The 27,907-nt window shown below is 36.6% G+C and overlaps 1 protein-coding gene across 1 annotated transcript in view; it reads left to right on the forward strand.

Moving 5' to 3' along the window:
- Nucleotides 1-27,907, forward strand: part of LOC129263629 (uncharacterized) — a 76,849-nt gene that overhangs the window by 37,907 nt on the left and 11,035 nt on the right. The window contains exons 34-62 of the mRNA XM_054901534.2: nt 172-283; nt 1,230-1,504; nt 2,060-2,210; nt 2,743-2,972; nt 3,872-4,061; nt 4,477-4,890; nt 5,579-5,998; nt 6,609-6,694; nt 7,606-7,921; nt 8,768-8,958; nt 9,184-9,421; nt 10,347-10,543; nt 11,483-11,720; nt 12,575-12,726; nt 13,590-13,848; nt 14,820-15,089; nt 17,906-18,214; nt 19,089-19,376; nt 19,970-20,230; nt 20,380-20,655; nt 21,285-21,415; nt 21,894-22,004; nt 22,714-22,780; nt 23,241-23,390; nt 23,787-24,024; nt 25,221-25,288; nt 25,828-25,951; nt 26,611-26,739; nt 27,400-27,481. Coding sequence (XP_054757509.2) covers nt 172-283; nt 1,230-1,504; nt 2,060-2,210; nt 2,743-2,972; nt 3,872-4,061; nt 4,477-4,890; nt 5,579-5,998; nt 6,609-6,694; nt 7,606-7,921; nt 8,768-8,958; nt 9,184-9,421; nt 10,347-10,543; nt 11,483-11,720; nt 12,575-12,726; nt 13,590-13,848; nt 14,820-15,089; nt 17,906-18,214; nt 19,089-19,376; nt 19,970-20,230; nt 20,380-20,655; nt 21,285-21,415; nt 21,894-22,004; nt 22,714-22,780; nt 23,241-23,390; nt 23,787-24,024; nt 25,221-25,288; nt 25,828-25,951; nt 26,611-26,739; nt 27,400-27,481 — 5,973 coding nt within the window. The remainder of the gene's footprint in view (nt 1-171; nt 284-1,229; nt 1,505-2,059; nt 2,211-2,742; nt 2,973-3,871; nt 4,062-4,476; nt 4,891-5,578; nt 5,999-6,608; nt 6,695-7,605; nt 7,922-8,767; nt 8,959-9,183; nt 9,422-10,346; nt 10,544-11,482; nt 11,721-12,574; nt 12,727-13,589; nt 13,849-14,819; nt 15,090-17,905; nt 18,215-19,088; nt 19,377-19,969; nt 20,231-20,379; nt 20,656-21,284; nt 21,416-21,893; nt 22,005-22,713; nt 22,781-23,240; nt 23,391-23,786; nt 24,025-25,220; nt 25,289-25,827; nt 25,952-26,610; nt 26,740-27,399; nt 27,482-27,907) is intronic.

The following is a 27,907-nucleotide window of genomic DNA, read 5'->3' on the forward strand; positions in this document are numbered from 1 at the left end:
TGAAAAGTGTTACTTTTGTAAATAAAAAGTTCCTTAATCTTTCTTTTTATCTTAATCTTTCTTCAATTTTAGAGTGGCATCATAGATTAGTGTTTAAAAAAAGTGTAGGTTTTGAAAATGGTTCTTCAGGAAAACTTTGCATTTTTTTCCATTTCTTCTTCCAATTTATAGGATATTTACCTGTGTGCTGAGTTTAACAAGAATGCATCAAGAGAATCAGATTTCACCCTTGATTTCCAGTCACCCTCAGTTAGATATGCCATGCGAGAGGTTGCATGTCACGGTAAGAAATATCTTGATTTTATCAGGAATTTTTAATATGTATTGAATTTTATATGATGGAAATAATATGCAATTTTTATTTTGGCCAACCCTTAACCTTCTATTTCCTAGAAAATGGTTATGGTATCTTTGTAGGAGCATCATGAAATATTATTTTTGAGTTTGATATTTGTTACATATGACTACTAGACCTGCCAACTACTCCTTTTTTCCAGGAATTACCCCGTTTTAAAGATTTATATCAACCAAAAAAGAGGAGCTCTTGTAATCTCTCAATGTTTGAATATAAAAATGTTAAACATCTCTGAATTAAAGTAAAAAGTGAAGGAGACACACCTGACAAAGAGAAGAAAAATTCAATCCGTGCAATAAGGACTTCTTTTTTTTCATTTTCAAATGTTGGCTGGCCTGGACCACAATCAAATTTGACATAAAAGTAAATAAAGAACCAAATACTTTTTTTTTTAAACTATGATGTGAGTAATGTTACTATGAAGAAATCTTTTGGGAAACTTTATTGGTAAAGGCTTTGTATAACACTGCATTCCACAAATCCAAAACCATCTGTTAGCTCCAGCCACTCCAAAGTAGATATTTAAACTATAGTACAAACCAGTGTGACATACATGTAGTTTGAAGATTTGGAATAACAGCGTTTGCCTCCAACTCCTTGTCCCTAATAATCAAGTGGTGTCCACAAATTGTGGAAAACTTAGTAAGCTTGTTACAAAATTGGTTTCTTTTGCATTATCATTAGGAATTAATTTCTGAATACTCACTCAAAAAAAGTAAAGGAATGAAGTCTGTGATTTTGATGTGAAAGCCTTGAAACTTATCTTGTATGAAATGTTTAATTTCTATCTATTCTTTGAAAAACCTGAAAGTTTCAATCTTGTTCATTATTTTCTCATTGATATATTTTTTATTCATTTCTTCTTATGGTGCAGGCGTGGAGATTTCGTCCACCAATTTCACATTGACTGATGGTATACAGCATGAGCAAGGAGATGCAAACCATGAAATTACATTTTCTTTCGCTGTGACCACATCGGAAACAAGCCGACCACTCAGCGGTGCCGATCTCTGGTCATTCCTGATCTACGGCTCTCGGAACGAGGATGGGTCCGGTGATCGTGTGATTAATTATAACTTGACTTCAGACTTGTCTGCAGCATCGATTCAACCTGATGGAACGTATGAGCTTGATCCTACCAGTCAGATGGTATGTACAATATGAATGCTCCCTTGGGAGTGGGGAATGGTATTAAAGTGGAATATAGTAACAGACTTGTCTCCAGTATTGCTTCAACCCAATGGAACATATGGGCTTGATCCTGTAAGTCAGATGGTGTGTATGGTATGAATGTTCCCTAGGGAGTGGGGTATGTGCACTGACATTCTGTAGTATTCAATTCAATACTTCTGTTAAATCAAATTTTATTCATGTGTAGTTCACTTTGTATAGTATTTTTTTGTATGACACAATGAATGTGTCACATCTGCACATCAATCGATACAGATAAATTTAAAGTAGTAAAGTTCTGCTCTTTCTGAAGAAAAAAAATTGGAAAAGATATTATGCTTAAAAATAAACGTTAATTCCACATGTTTCTGTCATTGGAAAAGATTTTACGATTATTCTTGGTCAGAGTAATATACTAATCACTCAAATGTTTGAGATTGATTTGTTCTACACTACAAAATTTTGGCTGATTATCATTTGCATGAATATCCCTTATTTATAACTTTCCTATTTTTCTCTCTTTTTTTTTAACAGGTGAATCTCAGTTTTGATGACATTGAATGTATTGAGATGCCATACCTTTGCATGAGGATCCAGAAGAGTGGCAGCTCATCGATTGATTTCTCATTATGGGGCGTCCCCAATGATCTCATTCTGCAGGATTGTTTCATGCTTGATTGCAGAGGTAAGAATGACACTTACTCTGTTTATTTGACCTAGTCCCTGTTGCATCACTTTATGTTAGTAAAGACCGTGTGAATTACTACATTGTCACAAGCTGCGTGAAGTTCTCATTTATTTTTCCATCCAATGATCTAAAAATGAGATATGACCAAAGTTACCATTCCTACAATAAATATACCCTGCAATGCAGGAAACAATTCAAATAAGATTATCTGAAGAACAGAGAGAGACTGATGCATAATATTTACAATGTGTAGTTGTTACTTTTTGTACATAGTTTGCAAATAGTTTGACCATATTCTGAATATCATTTCTTCGTAAGGCTTTGTATAACTTTATAAATAATTGATGATTGTATGAAGCATAGTTTATATTGTCAATTTCATTTACTTTCATTTATAAATTGGGTTGGAGAGGGAATCAAATTTAAATATCGGGGGGGGGGAGGGAAATATCCCATATCATGGATTCGATGTTCAGCTGTCATGGTATCTAAAACGCATTTAATATGTATGTTTATTTTATATATCAAGGTGTATACATTGATGAATTCAATGTGTCACTGACCGCCGGAGATGAAATCATTTATGAGAACAGAGCAAACGAGCTGACTGCTATTAACCTTGACCTATCATCAAGGATGGACAAAGAGAGTGTTTCAGGTTCAAATCTCTGGGAGATCTTTACCTTCTTTAGCGACACAGAGGATGGATCAGGAGAGGTCATTGACAGGACACAAATTGCACCTCTTCCTGATAATCAGGTATTAAACCCTTCCCCCCCTGGAGAAAAAGAAATTAGAAATAAAATAAAGAAATTAAAAAAAAACATAAGAAACTTATAATTTTGTTATTCAATTCCCTAGCATTTTAAGCCGTTACTAGCCTATTGTTTCATTTCATTTTCTTTACAGCTATTTTTTCATTTAATTTAACTGAATAAATCTTCCTTCACACACACCAAACTCCCTCCCACATATATCTTGGCCTTTGATTATGCTTTCACATTTAAAGCCTACTGGCTTGTTTCCAGAATCAAACCATGTTTACACCCACATTGATATTATAACAAGCCTGATTAATGTATAATCATCATTATCAGTGGCGGACCGTGACCCGGAGGAGACAAAGTATTGGGGGAGCACTGTATTGTTTGTGAACAATGCTGTGCCCCCCCCCCATGCTTTGTCTCCTCCGGGTCACGGTCCGCTACTGATCATTATGAATAAATAGATTTCTTATCAGCCACACTTTATAGACCATTCAAATACCCTAAACTTTTGCTTGAACTTTACCAAGGCACCTTTTGTGGCACCAGTGGTACCTGTGGAATATGTAATAGACTCTGATGGAGGCTCACAAGTCTTATTGCTGTTCAGTGCCGTCAGGTCTAATAGCCAAATATCTAATGTTGTTAGGTCTATTATTGATTCATCCAATACAAGTGTGATCAATTGAACCTATCTACCACTCAACGCTTTTACCAATAACAATTTGAGAGAATATCTATTTGGTCTAAAGCAATTTGGTCTAATAACTAGTTTTTTTTAGTAATTTGACTAATGCCTCTCTTGTGTTATGACTATTCCTGGGTTATCTTGGTCGTGTGTTTTACTATTATTTATTTATTTATCAATCCATTCCCCCTCCCCAAATCTTTCAGGATGATCAAGATTTCATTGCTGGTGGAGAGATAAGCTTTGGTCCTCTTGACACCAGCCTTACCCTGTCTGGAACGTGTGAAAACGTGATGTATTTGTGTTTTGAGCTGAGAGCCAATGATGCGGCTGTTGTTCCTGATACTATAATCCTCCTGGGCATGCGAGTCTCCTGTGTACCAATCGACTGCAGAGGTATGGTTTGTGTAATTTAATTTAAGGTACCACCAACACCACCACTACAATATTACCAGAATTCAGACTGTGGTTGGAGCCCATCATAATTGTCAATTTGAATTCTTTTTTTTTTCAACGTACTGTCAAAATTTTTAGATATGCCAATTATAATTGGAATATATGATTTTTAATTTTTGTAATCAGATTTGTTTCATTCTAATCATGTTATCAGTTCTTGTTGGAAGGCCGAAAGTGTTTCTGCTACTGAAATTAAATAACCCAAAAAGGGGGGGGGGTTGTTTCTTTTATTTGTTATTCTCTCTTTCCTTTTTAAATAAAGCCTCAAAATATGACCAATGCCATTTTAGAGTTTTAGATAAGAGTAGTGGTAGAAGAAATGAATTATACTACATTATTACCACTTTTCACACAGGGGTTATAGTTAGCAGAACCACTCTTCAGGTTGACCCTACTGAGTACACAGAGACAATCGGTCCCATCGACTTTGTGGCCACAGCTACGGTAACACCCCATCTTGACTCGGCCGATATCTCTGGAACAAGTCTGTGGAATCTGGACTTTTACCTTTCTGATTCGCCAAATGGGAACACATCCTTTGCTCGCGCCCCACTGCTATCGTCCAATGAACCCCTATCTGTTGGTTCAAATGTGGAGTTCAGTAATGTGAGACCGGTGTTTAACGCATCGGAAGTTCTTTGCTACGAAGCCTTGTATCTGTGTATGGTGTTGAAGAAGAATAGTGGTGCAAACCCAGATTTTGGACTCAAAGGTCTTCCAGATGACGGCACTCTACTGGATTGTGTTGATGTTAGCCCGTCATGCATAGGTCAGTGTATACTCAAACCTACAATATTGGAAGCATACCATTCATCTTACTTTGCATCCATTAGAAATGTATCTGATGTATATAGTATTATAAAGATGCAGCAAATTTTAATGTTTTATTGGGGAAATAGCAGTGATGTCAAATGAAACATATTTTTATTGGGAAATGAAATGAAAGGAGCATTATGACATCCTAACCTATCTTGTAAATGATTTTGATTTCCGATCTCATATCTTTGATCTCATGTCTTATTGTTAAGAAATTTATGTCCCAGGTAGAAGAATTAGATCCTCTGAAGACCCACTGAGATTAACAAAACCAATTAAACAAAAACAAACTGGAGATGGAACCTTCACTGTTGCATCCTCAATGGAATGAAACAAACCCCCTCTCACAACCCCCAACAGTTGAATCATTTAAGAAGTCCCTGAAAACGTTTTTGTTCTAGGCAACTGCCATAGTTTTATATGTATGTCATTCTGTATTTGTTTTTGTATGAATTAGAAAAACTGAAATTGTAAGCTCTATTTGGGAAAAGAGTGTTATAAATATTGGGTATTATTATTGTTATTTATAAGGAATCATATTCATTTATTTTCAGATTTCATGGGACATTTCACTAAACAGTTGTTCATAAACTTTTAATTGAACCATCACCTTTTGTTCTCTTTGATTCTCCTTCAAACAGGTGTTGTTGTTGCAGAGACCGATCTTGGTCTCATCAACAGCCCCGTTCTACTCAGTGGTGAACCAAACATGGAGCTTGGACCCCTCAGTATAGATGTAACCTTTGCCACCCTAACAAGAGCCATCCTAGATGGTAACAACCTCTTCAGTTTTCTCATCTTAGCCAGAGATGGAGCTGGACAGGATATTGAACTGGACCGGAGACCACAGACGGTACCGACGAGCAACGTCCAGAGTTTGGGCATGATTCAATTTCCTTTCCAGTCATTAGTTGTTGATTTGACGGGCATTCGTTGTGACCAGATGACATCGATCTGTGGTGTCTTTCAGAAAGGCTCAGATCCAGAGCCTGATTTTACTCTCCAAGGGCAGGGTCTAGATATGATGCTTCTAGAAGACTGTGTGGATCTCCAGTGCAGAGGTATGTTTTCAGAGTGTTGGTATATACATACTGGAAATTTATTTCAAAATATGCATTCGAAAGATGAAGTCATGTTTGTTTTTCACTCTAGTCATGTAGTATCAATGAATTTCATTTAAAAACTTTAAAAAAAATATACATCCATATCTTTTACAAATTTTGTTGTGAAATATAACGGCAAAAGCAGTGCTAATTATTTTCATGAATATTTTCTGTAACATGGTCAAATACTCATACTGCTGTATTAAACTTTATGATATTTAACGTTACTGGCTTATAGTATATAGTGAAAATTTTATCTTTGAAGTTTATCTAAAACAAGTAGAATATAATAATATATACAATTTTATAGTAATGTATTAATAGTGAGATGTGCACTTTAACTGCAGCTACATCTGTATATGCACCTTAGATTGTCCCAAATTTTCTTTGCATAGGTGTATAGCGCAATTTTCAATATAATTGTAAGATAGTACAAATTTTAGACCCAGCACTACAATCAGACATTGTTGAATAAGTGATCAGGTTAGGAACAGTCTGTACTACGATCAACTTTACTTTGTTTATTAACCAAACCTTTTTGTTTTATCAATGTTTTGTTATTCCACAGGTGTCCGGGTGGAGAGCTTGTTCATAAACTTTATGAGTGGATTACCACTTCTGGAGCTTACTGCTTCACATGAAGTCAACTTCACTGTAAGTTCTCAGTTCCAACTACTCATAATTATTGCCACCAAGACATTTTTTATGAATGAGCTTTAATTCCCTATCAATTTATCAAATAGCAAGTCTAATGCCAGTTAGAAGTGCCCCTAGCTAGAATAAACAGTTCTTGAACTTTGGTTGCCCTGGCGACCGGTATAAGGACCTAAACGCCAGAACACTACTCATTTGTATGTTCAGTACCAACCATACATATTTGAAAGATGCCTGCTGAGTGTTTCATAAAGTTGTTCATAAGTTCTGCATGGCTTAACACATGACTTGTTATGATTTTGTGTGTAAAATCCCATACCCATCTGTATACTGTTCCTTGTTTTAATGTAATACCAGTAAACTTTCTATAATTCTAATAAAATCTTGTCAAATAACAAATTTTGCTTTCAAATGCCTGCTAGCAATGAGAATTTCAATCTAACTAGTTAAGAATTTAGCTTTAGCCGATGAGAATACAATTGATTGAGAATCTGATTTTTGCAAACCAAAGGATCACCAGTCACACATAGGTCATTTGTAACTTGAAACAGCCATTGGTTGAGTATTCTCAGATATGGAAGAAATGATTTCTCATTCTAAAGAAAAAGTTTGTGTCAGGGTTAATTAGGAGATTCCTTGGGTCCATTGTCCCTGAAATTGCACATTTGACTTTGAACTGCATCCCGCTCGCAAAAGATTGTTCACTTGATGAGAATAATGATGATGATGAAACATAATGATGGCAATAATACAAATAATGACAATAAAAGTAATGATGATGATAAAGATGATGGTGACAATGATCATCATGATAATGATAACGGTGATGATGATGATTATGATGATGATGATGATGATGATGATGATGATGATGATAATGAAACATTTATTTTTTTTCAATTTTCCTGCAGCTGACTGTTGCATCATCCTCAATGGGTGCTAGTGCTGTCGGTGAAGATCTGTGGTCCTTGACAACATTTCTCAGCCGCTATGAGAATGGCAGCAACCCGATCTCGGCAAAGACAGCGTACATCGGTAGCGATGCAAACATGGACCTAGCAGCCGGCCAGAGTATCGACATTGCAGCATCTGTCAATCTGAACACTAGTGACTTGGTGTGCGACTCCGAGTTCTTCCTTTGCGTGGTGCTATCGAAAGGAGATGGAGTGAATCCAGATTATACCCTAGAGGGTGACCTCCAAGTTTGCCGATCATTTGTATGCAATGGTAATATATTCATATCTACATGACTTCATCCTTGAAGTCATCTTTCATCATGCAATGATACAGAATTTAAATGCCACCTCTTGACTAGTCTCTAATCCATTCATGGGAAAAATTGCATTTTGTATATTATCTGAAAAAAAATTCTTATTTGAGGTTCAGAATGACTATAAGAATAAAATATTCATGTGAGGGATGGAATTTGCAAGAAGTTTTTTTGAGTAATGGCCAAAATTAGTTCCTAAATGTGGCCTGTTGTACGATTGCTTTGGTGTCATGATTCAATATTAAATTCAGTTTGATACATTATAATGGTTGTGAATTTCAAGTATGGACAATAGGATGGTCTGTTTTCTAATTTTCACATCAGATTTACAGTATGATATTCTGTTCTTAAATTGGGTCATAGGACAGTTGTAAGTTGTGCTTTGGCCTTAGATATTTGCACTCTTCCTGTTTTGCCCCCCAAAACAGCACACTGATTTATCAAACCATGGATGCATACACAAATGTACATTTCTCGAGCTTTTCTATTCATAAATTTGGCATCACTTAATTTCCATGGTAAAGAGTAATTTGAAGCAATCAAACTCTAAAAAAGGGAATATTTGATGCAAAAAAAAAATCACATTTACATAAACAATGTTAAAGATCAATTATTACATTTTAACTAGATAATAAATACAGATACAGTTTAAATTTATTTAGGTCAAATATCCTAATACCATGGAAACTGACTTTATTAGTAAATAGCATGTTTTTCATAATCTGATCTGGAAAAACAAAATTTGGAGGATTATTGGACTTGTAAAGACTTAATCTGTACATGTCTCATTGATGTTCACATAGGTGTAAATCTGACAAACGCTAACGTAACTATTAGTTCGGACGATGTGCTGCGGAACTTTGACCCCATGTCGGAGCTCACGGTTGATGTGAGTGTTGATGTCATTGAGGGCTCTTCTACAGTTACTGGCCGAGATCTTTGGCACTTTGAGTTCTTCACCAGTACTGACTCAGCTGGAAATGTTTCACCTTCGGTAAGTGAATATGTTTATCCTTCATTTCTCATTAATTTTTTTTTCTTACAGGCTAAAGGATGGGAGAATTGTTGCAGATGTGTTGAATTGAGCTGGTGAAGTTTAATTGTTTTCACATTGTATTTACATTGTTTTACGTTTTTGATACCATGACTTATACTTTAGCAAGAATTTAATATGATTGTGTTGCTAGTGAAGACATTCTTACTCTTTACACACAAACAGCCAAGAGCTACAGCAGACAATCTGACTGCAGAACAAGGTAGTGTGTCCCTAAACGCTGGAGAAACGTCTACCATCTCGGGTGTGATCGTGTACCTTGACTTGAGTTCAATCTCCTGTGACACTCCAAGGTATCTTTGTGTTGAGGTATGGAGAGGTGACCGAGCTTTCCCATTTTACTCCATCAGCAACCTAGATTCCCAGACTCAGCTCAGAACATGCAGACCCATAGAATGTGCTGGTAAGTTATGTTTCTTTTGTGTTTTGTGTTCACCAATCCCTAAAGAAAGAAGGTGAAAGATGAATGTATATTTTTTTTATTCTAAGTGCTTGAAATTAGCTCTTTGTACCTTGAGGCAATGAAGCAATCTTGGTGATACCTGGGATGCTGTCTTGTAGAACGCTGCGATGATGCTTGCAACCATACTTTCCACAAATTAGTTAGAATGTAGATTTTTTATTACATTTAGGAATACAGGTGTGTCTACTAAAGTTAAATCTGTTTAGAGCATAAAATCTGTTGTGTGAAATTTGACTAAGGCAATTATTCAACCTATAGAAAATCAACTTATGCAGACTCAAGTATAATGTTTGTTTTCTATTATTATGCAAACAATCTTTCCAATTTAAGATTTTTTTTTTAATGGGGCGGGGGGGGTAATCTTGAATCTACATATTAAAAAAAAGATTTCATTACTCATGTGGAAAAGTATGTGTATACCAGAAATAATTAATCTTATATGCTTTTCACACTGCACATAGTTTCCTTAACCCCGGGAAATTGGATTAGACCCCCCCCCCCTTAGCCCCACCAATTTCCAGGGGTTAAGCTTAGCCCACTTCGGTTTCACACTACCTTTTAGCAAAGTGGGCTAGCATGGTAAATAGTATGGTACTATCTGGCCCTGCAAAAAATCAGGGTTAGCCGGCTTATTGCGGTGCTAAGAGATGCAGTGTGAAACGAAACCGCTAAGGCTAAGGAAAAGTGGGGCTAAGCGTTAGCCAATCACAGACGTCAAAATTGCACGTTAATCTCGCTCTGTGTGGCAAAATCATCAATATTCATGAGCTGTGCGATAGTCCAAAAGCAAATAGTATGGGGTTAAGAAAGACGCATATTAGCACTTATTGACTATCTCACTTCTATTCCATATTTCATTTTGCAGGAGTTAAGTTTGTGAGTGTCACTCCCGTAGTGATCACTCCACTTATTTGGATTGAGGAGCTTGCTAACCAGACCATCGCGTTGGAGGTCATCCTGATGCCTGATCCAGCCAGGTCTGGTATCGTTGGGGAAAACCTCTTCCAAGTAGATGTCTTTGCTTCAGCTTCAAACACTGGGACAGAAGGAGAGATCTCCCCGGTAAGTACATACAGACCATTCTCAAATACAAAAAAAAATTATATGTAACTTTGGAAAAAATCAAGTTGTCGCATTTTATTTTGTTGACTTCAGCCGTGTACCGGTGAAAATCAATCAAATTTTTTTGCTTCAACATAAATATTATCGGGAAACTTTAATCTTGTTCAGTTGTAGCCAGATTTTCACAATATGAAGTGATATTTTAAAAAAAGCACTAGTCTTTGTGACATGGTTGATACATAGACACCAAGTTCAATGGCCAGTTCATGCAGGTAACTTCATTGTGATGTGCTGTGGTGTAAGAGAACTACAACCCTTGACCAAATACCTACTGGCATTGAGAGGAGCCTGTACAAAGCCTAATGGAAGTAAAGAAATCAAAGCTCAATGCAGGAGTCTAGTATCTTGTCCTCAGAGTTCACTGACCGTTGCCAGTTTGCGCCAATGCAAAGCGGCTGTGGCACCTAGTATTACCACTGTTTAGCCACTGCACGCCACTAAGCACCTTTTTTGGTGACACTTGGTGCCACAGCTGTTTTGCATTGGTGCGAATTGGCACCAACTGGCGCGAACTGGCAACTGCCTAGTGGACTCCTAGCATAACACATGACATTTGGTCTATTTAATCATAATCATTTCATTTATTCATGATCATTACACTGTCTATTAGACACCTGTGATGCTATCATTGAAAATAGTTCTCTAAATAGCACAAGTAAATGAAACGTTGATTTGAGATTGAAACTATATTAATCAGCAGTTTCAACTAGTACAACAAAGTTAAATTTGTTGGGCAGGGAGGGAATGGCATGACAGCATGTACTGTGAAACAGAGGGGAAAAAATACTAGTATTAGGAAATATAGTTTGAGGAATTAGTGAAAGTTTGTTCAATTATGGTAAGTGCATAACATTTTGATATTTTGTTTGTACTTTCAAGGTCACTGTACCTGTGTCTAATGCCTATGCATCGAACCTGAGGGTTGATCGTTTACAGAACAATACTCTGGTGAATATCCAGGCTTTAGTGGATTTCACTGGCCGGTCCTGCAGTGAACTCTCCTATATCTTTGTACGCGTCAGAAAGGGGACAAATGCCATGCCAAATTACTTGCTAGAGGGCGAGGATGATCTCTTGGATGATTCTAATCTTGGTTTTGCCCTTCAACCGTGTGCAGGTAATGATTATTATGGTGATAATGGAAGTGATACGGTGATGGGGATGATGATCATGATGAAAATGATGGTGCTAATGATGGTGATGATGATTAAGAAGAAGATGAAGGAGAAGGAGGAGGAGAAAAAGGAGGAGGGCGAGGGAGGCTGGGGTCTTAAGTTTTATATGCATTCATATATAGTCCCTTTTCATTATCCACTCATCAGATTAAAGGGGTGGTCCGGGCTGAAAATATTTGTATCTTAATACATAGAGTAGAACTCACTGAGCAAAATACCGAAAATTTCATCAAAATCGGATAACAAATAATAAAGTTATTGAAGTTTAAAGTTTAGCAATATTTTGTGAAAACAGTCATCATGAATATTCATTAGGTGGGCTGATGATGTCACATCTCCACTTTCCGTTTTCTTATGTTATTACATCAAATCATTTTTTTTTTTTTTTCATACTTAAGTGTGAATAATATGTCTCCCTTATAATGAAACAAGTTGCAGCAATAAATAGCTAACGCACTGAATCAGTTGTCAATCCAATTTTTCTAGCTCTTGGAGGAAAAAATTTGAATAAACCTAATTTCATATAATAAAATACAAAAGAACAAGTGGGGATGTGACATCATGAGCCCACCTAATGAATATTCATGACAACTGTTTTCACAAAATATTGCTAAACTTTAAAATTCAATAACTTTGTTATTTGTTATCCGATTTTGATGAAATTTTCGGCATTTTGCTCAGTGAATTCTACTCTATGTATTAAGCTATAAATACTTTCAGCCCGGACCATCCCTTTAACACTCCCATTCAGTAATACCCATTAATATAACAACTTTTTTCTCTTGAACCTTCATAGGCATAATTGTCAATTCTGTTATTCCAACTCTTAACCTGGGATCTAACAACATCCTTGAAGGGGATTCAGCTCATACCTTCTCATTCTCGGTTGATGTATCTACCGGAAATGGAATTATAACTGATGGAACTAATGAGGATTGGCAGCTTGAAGTATGTATCTCTGCTTTTTATATATTTGAAGTAAACGGTGTGGGGAATCATTTTATGTTGTTGTTGTCTCACCTGCATAGCAGAAGTGAGACATACATTTAGGAGCAGCTCCATTTGAATACTGCATAATCATGTCAAGGTGAAAATACCTTTTAGGCAATAAATGCAGGTGAGTCACGGGAGCATGCCACTTTGATCATTGTATTTAGGGTGTTTTATATTTGTTAAATAGAAAAGGAAGTAATTTCATTTATTCCACTTTATATAAGATTTTTTTTTTCTCCTTTCCAAACTAATAACAATATTGTTGATGTTGTATTTTTGACTGAATATTTGATTCATCTATAAAATAATGATTTCATCTTGTGTTTCCTTTATATTGAGCTTTTTGCTTTTATATATTATGTTTATTTCATAATATTATTATATATTATGTTATTTTACATTGTATTTGAATATTTTTTTATATGGTTAATAAATGAATTGAAAATTGAAAAAATCTAAACATTCTTCATCATTAAGAGTTTGATTTATTCATATGTTAAAGAGAATGAATATTTCTGTCACCACTTCTCTGTCAATACTAGCAAATAAGAACCCAAAATGAATTCAAACACGTCAGATTCAGTGGACAATTCAGGATATAAGAACTAAGGCTGCAGCACACTTAATGAAATATATTTCGGTTGGCCAGTTTTTGTTGATTAAAATAATCCATTGATGCAATTCACGAAGTAGAAAATAGGCGGACATTCTGGGTTCCCATGCCTTGAAAAAATAAAATTCAAGCAAGCTTGACATCACTTGCAATGTGCTTGATTATGTAACCATAGTAACTGATCAACATCATGTCTTCATCCTAGGTGTTTGTGAGTCTCTTCAACGATGGAAGAGCTCCTCTGCGGAACGTACTTATAGAGGACCTGAGTTCCCCATCGTCGCCCGACAGTCAAATTGTGTTCTCTGATCTTCAGGCTACTCTCAATCTCTCTGGTCTGGGATGCGATCAATTCAGGTACTTCTGTGCCCGTCTGAGTGCCCCCGGAGCCAACTTCACCTTGATGGGGGCTCCTACCGAATCTTCTCTCCTTGGCTGTGTTTCTTCTCAGTTAACTTGCTTAGGTAACATTCCTGCTGTGTATATGAATATCTCCTGGGGAATTACCACTTGGTCTACGTTAATCCCACTTTGTCTAATGGCTGTTTGGTACATCCTGGGGAGTATTTAGAAGGCTGTTTGGAAAGTCACTAATGAATTTACAACCGACTTGTACATGTTCTTAGATGCTGAGACAGTTACATAGTGATATATTAAGGGTCACCAGTCTTTATGTAAAGCCATGCTGCATGCATACCTTCCAAAAAGGTTTATGAAATGGCCACTGCATGTTAAGTGTCCTGGGGCCATTTCATAAAGCTGTTCGTAATTTAAGAGTGACTTTAAGAATGACTGGTGATCCTTTCTTATGGTATACACCAAAACATTCATTGACGAGGGTTTTATGCCTAAGAAAAGATCACCACTCGTTCTTAAAGTCGCTCTTAACTTACGAGCAGCTTTATGAAACACCCACCTGAAATATAGAAGATGCAATCAATTGTATCAGTAAGCTTGCCTGTAAGTTTATGACAAAAACATTTACAAAACTTACAATCAATTGTAATCTTTATGTTCATTTATTTGTGATACACTCCCCTGATCCCATTAAGTAAGCATTTCATCCAACTGCTGCTTAATCCATATGCCTTATGGTTTAACACAGAAGAGGGGTATTGCAAGAAACTTGAAAGTCATGTTTAGGTCCCTAATTCAATCATAGTTGTTTATAAAGTCTATTGCAAATTTGGGATGGGTTTCTTGCTTACTTTTTAATAGGCCCTTGCTAAAGCAAATCATGTGTAGGTTACAGTGCTTTGCTTTGCTGTGAGTAAAGTGCTATGTGGGTGAAGGAAGATACCAACTCTAATAAATCAGATATTCAGTAAACATAAAATGTGTCATTATCATACAGATTTGGTATATCCATTATTTTGTAAGCATGATACATATTATTTTTTTCTGAAGAACAGTTTTATGTGTGATATCTTTACAGCAATTAATCTCAATCTGAGATTACAGGTCTTCACTGATACTACCCTGACCGTTGAGTGGGAACCATCCATCGGAGATTTCGATTCCTACCTCCTTGCTATTAATCCGCGGGAAGGACCAAACCCGGAATATTCGCAGATCAAATCGCTTGGAACCTACATGCATACATTCACCGGTTTAACTCCTGGGAATAATTATACAGTCTCTATACAGCTTACCAAGGGGGGTGTGCAGAAAGGAGCGGCTAATGTCCTTTCTCAAACAACTCTATGTACGTATACTCATCTTGGTCAATTTTCAATGAAATTTGATTGGATAATTGCTCCTTTCATTAATTTTTGTCTCGCCCACCAGAGGTGAAGGCGAGACTTAGGGATCCAAATGTCGTCCGTCCGTCACAAACCTAATGACACATATAACTCCACAACCGTAAGTCGCTTTTCAACCAAACTTGGATGGTAGATGGACTTGGGGGACCTGCATGTTATGCTGCAGTCAGAGGTCACATGGTAAGGTCAAAGGTCATTTTCAGGTCAACGTTAAAGTTTACATGCAAGACTCTCTTATGACACCTAACTCCGCAACCGTAAGTCGATTTTTCAACCAAACTTGGATGGTAGATAGACTTGGGGGACTTGCATGTTATGCTGCAGTCCGAGGACACATGATAAGGTCAAAGGTCATTTTCAGGTCAACGTTAAAGTTTACATGCAAGACTCTCTTATGACACCTAACTCCGCAACCGTAAGTCACTTTTCAACCAAACTTGGATGGTGGATGGACTTGGGGGACCTGCATGTTAGGCTGCAGTCCGAGGTCACATGGTAAGGTCAAAGGTCATTTTCAAGTCAACGTTAAAGTTTACATGCAAGATTTTCTTACGACACCTAACTCCGCAACCATTAATCACTTTTCAACCAAACTTGGATGGTAAATAGACTTGGGGGACTTGCATGTTATGCTGCAGTCAGAGGTCACATGGTAAGGTCAAAGGTCATTTTCAGGTCAACGTTAAAGTTTACATGCAAGACTCTCTAGACTTATGACACCTAACTCCGCAACCATTAATCACTTTTCAACCAAACTTGGATGGTAGATAGACTTGGGGCACCTGCATGTTATGCTGCAGTCCGAGGTCACATGGTAAGGTCAAAGGTCATTTTCAAGTCAACGTTAAAGTTTACATGCAAGACTCTCTTATGACACCTAACTCCGCAACCATTAATCACTTTTCAACCAAACTTGGATGGTAGATAGACTTGGGGGACCTGCATGTCATGCTGCAGTCACATGGTAAGGTCAAAGGTCATTTTCAGGTCAACGTTAAAGTTTACATGCAAGACTCTCTTATGACACCTAACTCTGCAACCGTAAGTCGCTTTTCAACCAAACTTGGATGGTAGATGGACATGAGGGACCTGCATGTTATGCTGTAGTCAGAGGTCAAAGGTCATTTTCAGGTCAATGTTAAAGTTTACATGCAAGACTTTCTTATGACACCTAACTCTGCAACCGTAAGTCGCTTTTCTACAAAACTTGGATGGTAGATGTACCTAGACGACCTGCATGTTATGCTGCAGTCATAGGTCACATGGTATTAAAGGTCAAAGGTCATTTTCAGGTCAATATTAAAGTTTACGTGCAAGGCTCTTATGACAAGTGTTATTCCATCCCAGTCATTTCACAATGAAGTTTTGATACAATTCTGTTGCGTGCTCTCGCAAATCACGATATTTCTGGTTATTTTCATAAGTGGGCGAGACACTAAATCGCTTTTGCCTTGTTTACATTTAGTACCAAACTAGGTGATGTCATAGAATATTCAGTATTTTCGTGACCAAAATTTTGTAGAGCATGATGAGAAACCTCCACTGAGCAAATTTGACGCCAATTGCTTTTAAGGCAACATTAATACCTATTTAGACTCACTGAGGTAATATTGTAATTTTGGCTGTTCAATGTCAATGGATCAATGTGGGTATTCATGTGGCCATACCATGCACCCCTATCAGCCAATTCCTATTTAATTTGGTCTGTGGATGTCAATCATCATGCAGTATTACATGTGTTCACATGCAAGGTAAAAACTGAGATTCAAAAATCAATTTTCTAATTGCGATTATATAACATCAATTCAATTGTGTGTATGGACAGAATAATCTGACTAATGATTGCAGTTCTTATCACGATTCAACTATGATTTTTCAGAGTAATTATTTACTGAGCACTTTGTTTGTGAACGAAATTGTGATTAGAAAATCAGTTTTATCTCCCATCATTCTTTGCGGGTGTGTGCTCAATATGCTGTTCATGTACTATGCAGTGTGTGTGTGTTACGTTAGGGGATGCATGCAGTGTATAGCATGGATGCACTCCACATTACCTTGGAGCTGTTGATCCCATTTAGTATTAACAAATGCAGTCTATGATAGTACATACATGTAATCATTTATCATTTGATTAATGAGTTTGTTGCCCTACTTTGTTTAGCCTTTTTACTGTCAAAATGTATTTTGCCCTGTCTAGTATAACAATTCTATAAAGTTAAGTGGAGATAATCTCGGCAGTTTGGCCTATTTCTGTTGCTTTCTCATGTGTATGAATGGAAACAAAAATTTATTGAAATTTTGATTTTAATTGCAATTCATGTCGCTATCATAATCTCGCTTTTTCCCGTGTGTGAACGGTGGCTATAAAATCAAAATTTCAGTCGTGATTCAAATTTCAATATCTTTTGTGTGTGAACAAGCCTATTGAAGCATGGTATCCAAAATGCAAAAAAAAATTTAAAACTTCTTTGAGGTGGAGGGGATGACATCATCCTTTCAGTACTCTATATGATGATATCCTCTTTCTTTATCATTTCCTTATTCATTGGTATGTATTCATAATTTTCCATCTTCATCCTGTGTCCCCCCTTTCCATTTTTTCAGTACTGCTAATATTACAATCACATCACCTCCTTTCTCTTCTCATATCTCCCTTTCCCAAAATTTTCACCTCCCTTTTACTTCGAAGTCTTTAAGCAGATATTCATATGGCGTCGTACAAATGCTGTGATTTTTTTTTTTTCCGTATTTTATTCAGATCCTTCATGTCCTGCCCTTGAAGTCCCCACTGATGATGTCACATCCACGGAGATCACTGTCACATGGCCCAGACCAGAAGGCTGTTCCAACGTTGTATCTTACTCCCTCAGCATCGCACCAGACACCGATGTGACTTTTATTTCAGATATAGCCAATCCGTTTACATGTAGCAGCCCAACTGCTGATGCGTACAGGGCTGTTTTCTCCTCACTCACACCAGCCCAATCATATGTGATAGAGGTCAGGGCTAATGCTAGGTATGGTCCATCGAGTCCCCCAGGCTGTAATTCTAGAACTGTTGTGGCAAGTAAGTACTGTAGGCAATTATCCCTTCCTTATTATTCAATGCTTGAAATAAACAGATTTATATGCAAACTAGAAATTCATTACTAATTAAGTTCAATTCCAAATGGTAAACTAGAATACTTTTTTGCAGCAAAATGTTTAAAACAATAATTAACGATACCAAGGATAAATAACTTTGTGTCACTTGGTCATTGGTCACTTGATCAAATCCAGGTGTACATGCTATTTAATCAAGGGTATAATAGACATGTTATATACATTGAAAAATGAAAATATGCAAGTATATATATGTAATGAGTTACATAATCTTAATTTTTCATGCAATTCGTCAGAAAGAGAGCAGTACCTAGAAAGAGCAGTAAAAAAAACTTCAGTTCAAAAGTGTACCCTATTTTTGATATATTAAGATTATAAACTTGGTTTGCTAACAACCCCACCCCCCTTCCCTCCCCGAATCCACTCATCTAATGCTCCAATCAAGAATGTGTTTGGAGATGGTATATTCATTTAGGTTAAAAACAGATTAAGACTGATGGAGCAAATAAATGCCAGATAGATACTGTATGCCCTCCATTATGTTTGTATACACAATATATTGATCCAAGGGAAGTATATTAAAAAGTAAATGAGTATGGTCAAGTGTGTCTGCATATCATATTTGTTCAACTCTGAAAACAGGATTATTTTACTCATATGTTTGTATCTTTTAATTTGTTTCCTGGAGAACTATCATTGACAATACCATATACATGTATGAAATTTCAGAACAAGGTTTTTTAAACAGTAGTGTACAAAAATGACATGAGCATCATCAGTGAAGTTAAGTTATATATGTATCTACTTTGAATGATTTCCATCCACCTTTTCTATTTAAGAGCCCGGAGCAGTTGAGCTTCAAGTGAATGCCTTCAACAGCACATCAGTGAGCCTTGGCTGGAACAGTCCACTATCGGTCACTCCTGATGGCTACATGCTGACCATTGACATCCTATCAGCAGTACCCGATGCCGCCCCAGCTCCTGTTGATTTCCCTGGAACGGACACGGCTTATGTGGTGTCCTCTCTGCTGCCCGGTGTGGAGTATTCATTCACTATACAAGCATACCAGAGTGTCCAGGCTATACTTTCCTTCGGGATAGCAGATACAGTCACGCAGCGAACAAGTAATGGTTAAGGGATTTGAGTGATTTAAAACTAGGGATGTGATATTGCAAAAGTTATTTTCCAGAGGAATGATTTCCCAAGATGAAAGATATGCAGGAAATAAGGATTTAAAGATAAATATTCTTGTTTATGAGATCGGATTTTTGAAGGGACCCTCCTAAAGTGATTGTGAATTGTTGATAATAGAGCACCTAAAAATTAAGATGTGAAATCGTCAAATAGATCAGTAATAATTAAATCATCAAAAGAACCTCAAAACTCACAATGATAGATTCCACCTTTCCCCGCTGCAGGTGTTTTCCTTTGATTATTTAAGTATTTAATTATTTTCATTCTAATTCGCAGATATTATCAATATTTCTTGCACATGTGACGAGACTTGCTTACTAAAGTAAAGTGATTCCTTTTAAGTATTAAGTCTAATTTAAAGTGGCACTTATTTATTGCTCTACTTATAATTCATGCTGTAAATAGCACAAGAAAAATGCTGGTGAATTGATGCATTCATTGGTTGATTGTTGATGATGCTACCAACAATACAATCCTTCATATATTAATTTATCTTAAATTTCAATACTTTTTTATTTGTCAGCCCCGGTCCCACCTCAAAACATTGTGATCGACGCAGCCGAAACATCAGTAACCATCACCTACGAAGCCCCTCCTGGTTTCCATAGTTCCTTCATTCATTCTCTCCTTGATGTTAATGAGAACTTGTTGAATGGTCCAAATGCCACATATGAATTCACTGTGGAGTACACAGGCTTGACCGCTGGAACCCTGTACACCTACAGAGTACTTACCATGGCAGGGTCAGCGACGAGCGAAACAATTCAACGGACTTTCACTTCTCGTAAGTACCAATTAAGTTATCTCGCAAGTTAACTATTACAGCTAATCCTATATAGCTTCAAAACATTTTCTTATTTCAAATGGATGAGTGATTTATTGCTTTAAAGATGCTTCATGGTTGTTCACTCGTTGACTCTTTTGTACACACAGGTCCTAGCCCTCCGAGGGAACCGCAAACAATATTCGTGGATGAGTCAACGATCACCATCGTGTGGGAGCATAACATCGGTCAACGTGATGAGTACCAAGTCTCCTACACTCCGATGGGCGATAACACTCAACCGCAGTCACCACAAGCTCTGAGTGAGAATCGATTCACCCTGACAGGCATAGATCCATACACTACCATAGATTTTAACGTAACCACCATAGTAAACTCTGTGCATAGCATCCCTGCAACCTGGAGGCAAAGGACCGTTGCCACAAGTAAGTTCACTCATTTTATTATGTAATAATAATATAGGGTATTTATATGCGCACATATCCACCTTGTTAGGTGCTCAAGGCGCTCCTATATTACCCGGCTAAGCTAGGCGTTCATAGCGCACACAGCTTTTTAAGGAATTACTTCCTACCGGTACCCATTTACCTCACCTGGGTTGAGTGCAGCACACTGTGGATCAGTTTCTTGCTGAAGGAAATTATGCCATGGCTGGGATTCGAACCCACGACCTTCTGTTTCAAAGTCCGAAGACTAATCCACTGGGCCACAACGCTCCATTATGTGTAGCTGTATGAGACTCTGATATATTTTAAATCAATTTGTAGTGGCTTTCCGATGGTGCATTCAACTTGTACTGTTAAGTGTTAATATTGAACTTGATTAGAAGCATGAGCGGATAGGAGGCTGAATATCTTAATGAATGGATGTGTGGATGGATGAATAAATGAACAAAAGAATGAATACATTATTGAATAGATAGATATAAGAATTGTTAGATGAATGTATTAATTGATTATTAAATGAATGGATGAATACATGAATGAAAGAATTGTATAGTTATTTGATTAATCAGTGAATAAGATAGCATACCAATCTCGTCTTTTTTGTCTAGGGCCTGATCCTGTACAGAATCTAATGCTTGTGGTTACCTCACCCAGCTCAGTCAATGTTATCTTCAATGTCCCCGACAAGCCTAATGGTTTTATCACTGGATATCTTATCTCCTATATTGGAACAAGGAGTGTGAGTATCAAAGTTTCTAGCAAGTAGGTCTTATACCAATTAGTTTAACTCCCAGACTGTCCCATATCACTTTGGTAAAACCTTTTTGATCTGCTGTTAATTTGTCAAAGTCACGCTACTTGCAGCAGCAGAAATTACTTAGCATTCATCGACTACTTTTATCAATCTGTCACTATATTGTTTCTTTGAATCATTGTAAAACTAGGTAATTTCCTTCATATTATATTTGGGTCTTGTTTCGTTACTTTAAGGAAAAAAAAGATTTAAGAGATGTTATATGTTTGAAGATATTTGGACCTCATCATCATTGTTTGTTTCTTTTGTTGTTTTATAAAATTCTCATCAGCATAGTATTTATAGCCAGGGTGGTTAGTTTTCTCCATACGAAGAATTCATGGGTATTCATTTCCCTCTTACTCTGAAAGTATTTGTTACCTTTAACCACTGAATGATCCTTGACCTTTTGCCACTTAAACAGGATGGTACTATTAGCAGCGGAAACCAGATCTTCTCTGATATCCACCCGAATGATGTCCGCATTGAAGTTCTGATTGCAAATCTTGACCCAGGAGTTGTGTACGAATTCTTTGTAAGTATTACCTCATTGTCAAGTATCCCATTTTGTACATTTATCGATGAAATAATGACAAAATTATTTAATTGGATATTATAATTTTGCATGTTCCCCTACGCAAGGTTTTAAAAAAACCTCCAATATTGCCATGACTGAATGCCTCAGTGATTACCAACAGGGAATTTCTTCCTGCCAGTGCCAATTTTCACCCTGTGGGAGAGGGGCAAATATTGATTCTTTTGTTGCAAAATTACATTGTTTCTTCATTTACAAGGCACATGAGAGTGGGAGTAGTGTCAATATTTCATTCCTTCTAATTGTTCAGTGTGTTGATCTTCATTGTTTTTTTATTCTATAGTTTCTTGAGTGGTAAACCCATTTTCTGCTCTTTATAATGTTTGTATCTAGAAATTAGAGTATGCTCTTATGGCACTGAACACTTTGGTTGTTTTCAATTACTTTTTACATATTTATTAGTGACCTTTGACTTGAAGCATTTGACCTTTTTGTTCTTAAAGGCATTTGACCTGTTACTTTTTAATGGTATTTGAAGTTTTGTTTTTTACATGACCTTTGATCGTTTCGTTCTTAATGGCCTTTGTCCTGATTGTATTTAATGATATTGGCTCTGTTGTTTCTTAATGACCATTGACCTGTTAGTTCTTAATGGCCTTTGAACTTTTTTGTTTGATGACATTTGACCTGTTTTTGTATAATTATTCAGGTACAAGCTGTGAATGATGAAGGAACAAGTGATGCAGAAAGTGGGCTAATCACTCTCGTTGCTGGAGGTTAGTGTTCTCCTTTTATGTACCACCATCATTAAACTCTTCATTTGTCCTCTTTTTTATTTTTGTAAAGAAATTACAGATCTATCTGATTTGCATTCATTATGTAGTGCCAATATGGCAGCTGCAGCACTTTGAAACTCTTCAGGGGTCTCATGATTTTTTTTGGGGGGGGGAGGGGGGGTTCTGTTTTAGGAGGATGTTATTGAATTATCTAAAATTACTCATCATTTAAAATATTTTTTAAATGATGATTTCAGTAGTCTACGACTCCATGTGTGTCTTAATGGTTAGATACCAGAGCTCAAAACAAAGAGAAATTATCAGCTGATGACATTGTTATCACAGCAGACAGTAAGAATTACCAAAAGAAATGAATGTTACTAGTATGATTCATCAAAATATTTGTGTTATTAATGAAAAGATGTTTCATTTAAGTTTTGATTGTGGATTATTTTTTTAGATCCTGTGCCCTCTGGGAATACTGTCAGTAATTTAGGTCAAACAGTGTCATCCACGGCGACTACTATCACCATCGTAATCACCGATAACCTCTTCTCTGATGTGAATGGCTTTGTGATTGCTTTCCAGGTCTTTGTAGTAGAAGATCACGGTATGTATGTGCTTTCCAAGACTGACTGATGATCTGAACTTTCAGGTTTGGGATTTCATGCCCATGAAAATGGTGGATGAACTGGGTGTTTCTTTGAAATAAAAATTTATATAATGTATCCAAATTACAATCCCTCTAATCAGTCTGTATATGTAAGTTAAAGGTTAGCATTGCGGTTCGAGTCTATAGTAAGGTTAAATTTTAAACATGAGACTTACAACAACTCATAGGGGTTGGAGAGATAGCTGAATAGATTTATCGACTTGATATTGTTGCATGCAGCCAAGAAAATTAGAGTAACTGTAAAGAGTGAAATTTCATCTAAGTATTATTTTCTATCTATGTGCTGCCAAGAAAATTTGTTGATTATAATCTCATTGTCATACACATTAACAGCAAGCATCACAGACCGGACAATCAGTGACCCACCCAGACGATACCAAGAGGTCCGAAATCTACCAATTCGCCTAGTTTATGTGACATCACCCCTCTTTGCGCCAACCCCACGATTCAGCGGCCGTCGCAAACGTCAGATTGCTGACACACGTACTTCTTTCACCATCGGTACAGAGACTGAATGTGTTTCTGAGGACAGCATATGTAATGGCCCTCTTGAGCCTCTGACATCCTACAGGTACTAATAGTGTTTCATCGGGGGTTGTTGCAAAAAAATGCAATCAATTCCATTTTAGGTAATGAAATCATTTATAGTCTCACATACGGTTACATAAGATTCAGTCCTGGACACAGGATCATCTGTTCCTCTATGTCCAGCTCCTGGTGATATACAGTATGTGGCATCTGAAGAATTGGCGCGGTCCGGGGGAGGAACGCTATAATCAAATTTAAATTCTGCATTACGCCACCAAATATCAATCCTCTTTACAAATTGTAATACATCCCTAGATTCTACTACAAACTCGGGAAGACAATTCCATAAGTTGCAGATTCTCAACATGTATTCTTATTAGCCCAAGTCTTTAAAAGCTTTTACACATGACCCTTTGTACTGGTGAGAGAATTAAGTTGCAGACACAGGGCAACATCAGGGTCATATTTGTGGAGAATCTTGTCTTGCATCATCATCATCATCATCACCATCATCATCATCTATGTCAGTCATCGTTGTCCTGCTTACAAAGGGTTACTGTCTTTCGCATCATGATGGCACGCCCTCCTTTCACTTCTTTCCGTCTTGAGCATCCTCCTCGTTCAAACCAATCTTACTTCTTTTCTCCCTCACCAAATTCATCCACAGTACTTCACTGATACATGAAACTGAAAGTAATGAGCCTTCATATCAAAGAGAAGGCACCTTACCAAAATTCTGTGCTAAACTTTTCTGTCTTTTGTCAGAAACCTCTTCAGCCTTCGTTCCATTTTAACCTTCAAATATGATGATAATATTTGTCCATTTATATAGTGCATTAACTAAATGCATATACTCTACTACGCCTGATACTTGGTGTCATATTATTAGCCCGGCTTTAGTGGAGTCGCCATATGGATGCTCAAGCGTTCAAAGGAATAAATCATAACGGGTACCCATTCACCTCACCTGGGTCGAGTGCAGCACAATGGGGTAAATTTCTTGCTGAAGGAAAACACACCATGGCTGGGCTTCAAACCCACGTCCCTCTGATTGAAAGATGAGAGTCATAACCACAAGATCACAAAGCCCCTGTATCACCATATCAATATCACAATAAACAAAGCAATGTAGCTGCTATGAAATCCTAGATATGGTGAAGACGATGAACACTGTTCTGATTGTGGTCCTTTATTTTTTTCCAAACTGATGTTTATTGATGTCTCCCAATTTGTTGACAGGATTCTTGTTCGAGCTTACACCGATGGTGGCTTTGCAGACTCGCCTTGGTCTGATCCTATCTCTACAAGTAAGTCAATATCCTTACCAACATACTTTGGCAAAATGAAGAAAGAATATAAGTGTACTATGCTTTGAAAAGCAAAATGAGACATGTTACATAGATGCCCATGCACTTGCAAGAAGGTTAACAAGCCATTACTCGTAGCAGGATCAGTGTTTTTCACCAAAATTTGACATTTGACACTATAAAAGTGTCTCTTGCTTCCTTTTGTCAAAGTAAGGCAGTATAGAGTTCAAAATATTTTAAGATCTTAATATATTCTGGACAAAGCAACCTTTTAGTTGAGGTTGGCTCACAACATACATTAATATCATTGTCTAGCAATCTTGTTTCTTAACAAAATAGATCTCTTATAATTTTGGTGGTTTTAAAGTGTAATTTATGCACTTATTCATTGATGCACTGTAACCATTTCACTATTACTTATTACCTATGAGTTTTATCCTAAGTTAACTCCAATTGCCAGAACCTCTTTCTCTCTCTCTCTTTTAAATTTTCTTTGATCACATTTCATTTCATTGTTGTATTGTATATTTATATGATAGAAGTATTGGATTCCTGGTTCACCATCCCCATCATCATCTATGGAGTCATCATCTTCTTCATTATGATATTCCTCATCCTATGCTGCCTTTCAGCTGGTCGTCATCGTCGTAAGAAGGTCAAGAGGTAAATGAATAATCACTTTCCATGAAAAAATAGTCTTCACAGCATTGATATGATTTGTCATAGATTTAATGGAAAATACACAAAGATTAAATATTCATATTCATTCACATATAATGAATATCTGCCATTGACTTTCATAGAAAAGTTGGTATTTGAATACCACGTGGTAGGAATATTCATGATGCATTTCGATTTTTCTTTAATGACCATAAAAAGATGCTTTATAATTTACAAGGAAACTAGAAATTAGACTTCAGCTTTAAGATTTCAGTTTAATTTAATGATCTTTGTGTACTTTGTGTAATTACTATACACAGTCTGACTGCCCTATATATGAGAGCTCCTGACCTTGATTTATCACAAATTGAGTCGTTCATGCAGTGTAGTAAGAATGAAGAAATATTTGGGTTGAACATAGTCATCAAAAGGTCAATAAATTTATTGAATAACCCCGGTGTATTTTTACAGCGTTGTCATAGTTATGATGTACATGTGTAACAGCTCTTGATAAAAAAAATTGTCAAAGAATTTATGATGTATTGGAATGACAAAGTGACATAATAATAGTGATGAATAATAATTGGCTTGATATAGCGTGATTCCAGACTATGACTGCTCAAAGCATTTATTAACAATTATTTTGTATTTGTCTTTGCTAGCTCACCTGGACCAAGGAAAGCACGTGGCTTCCACTCACCCAAGCAAGAATCTCGGTTCAATGATAATCACAACAACTCTTCATACAGACACCCAAAGCATAGCAAAGCACCTCCTGCTATCCTCTCACGGTGAGTCAATATTTTAGCTCTTAAAGATAAATACCAGTTGTGGTAATGATCTCAAAATGAGTTCGAACAGAATCCAATGAAATGACCACCAAAGTGTTTGTATGTATAGATAAAAAATTATGTGCCAAATAGATCTTAAAGAAAATGCGTAATTGCTGAGAAATGAGCAAAATAAGCACGGATATCCATTAAATGTCGGGTATTTTTCGAAGCAATATTAATACATTGTTCCACATATGCTTTTCCATGTTAGTGATCATCAGAATTATCAATTTTTGAGCTAAGATTTCATGATTTTACAAAGATAATTTACATTAATGTACCAGATCTAGATGTATTATGATATTTTGACAATTAACCTTGGTTTAAAAGACTTTCTCATGAAATTATTCTTTGCTGCAACTACTGTCCTTTACCTTTAAAGCCCATGAAAGATTATACTGGTCTGCAGATCTAAAATGTCAAATCGCCTGCCTTGAGTTTAAAGATAGGTATGTGAGAAAATCAGGCATTTCACTCATGATTTCTTACGAAATTAACTATATTCTTTCACTATTGCCCCTTTGGCTCCAAGCATATGAATGTGTGAATAGAGATTTAAACACTCGAACAAAGATTGATGTTATTACTAATGAAGGCAGTGATATTTTAATCTTACAGGCCTGTTCTGAGTTCTCAGTTTGCTCTTCACTACAATGAGATGATTGCCAACAAACAGCACAAGTTTACCTTGGAGTTTGATGTAAGTTGACAATCTAATTGATGGTAGGGGTTACGATGAGATGGAAGAGGAGGAGGACGATGATTATGTTGGTAATGATGATGATGATGATGATGATAATGATGATGATGATGACAACGATGATGATGACAACGATGATGACGACGATGAAAATGATGATGGTGATGATGACAACGATGATGATGATGACAATGATGACGGTGACGATGAAAATGATGATGATGATGAGGATAATGAGGATTATGATAATGATTATGATTGTAATTGTGATGAGGAGGAGGATGTTGATAATGGTAATGGTGATGCTGGTGATGGATATGATAATGATTTGTATTTGAAGACACATGATTTTGATATTTCTGCTGGATATTTGTAGATCCTTATGAGAATAATAACAATAATGAGTAATGAAGATGGCAAATTCGT

This window comes from Lytechinus pictus, chromosome 1 (genome assembly GCF_037042905.1).
Source record: "Lytechinus pictus isolate F3 Inbred chromosome 1, Lp3.0, whole genome shotgun sequence".
NCBI classification, from domain to species: Eukaryota; Metazoa; Echinodermata; class Echinoidea; order Temnopleuroida; family Toxopneustidae; genus Lytechinus; species Lytechinus pictus.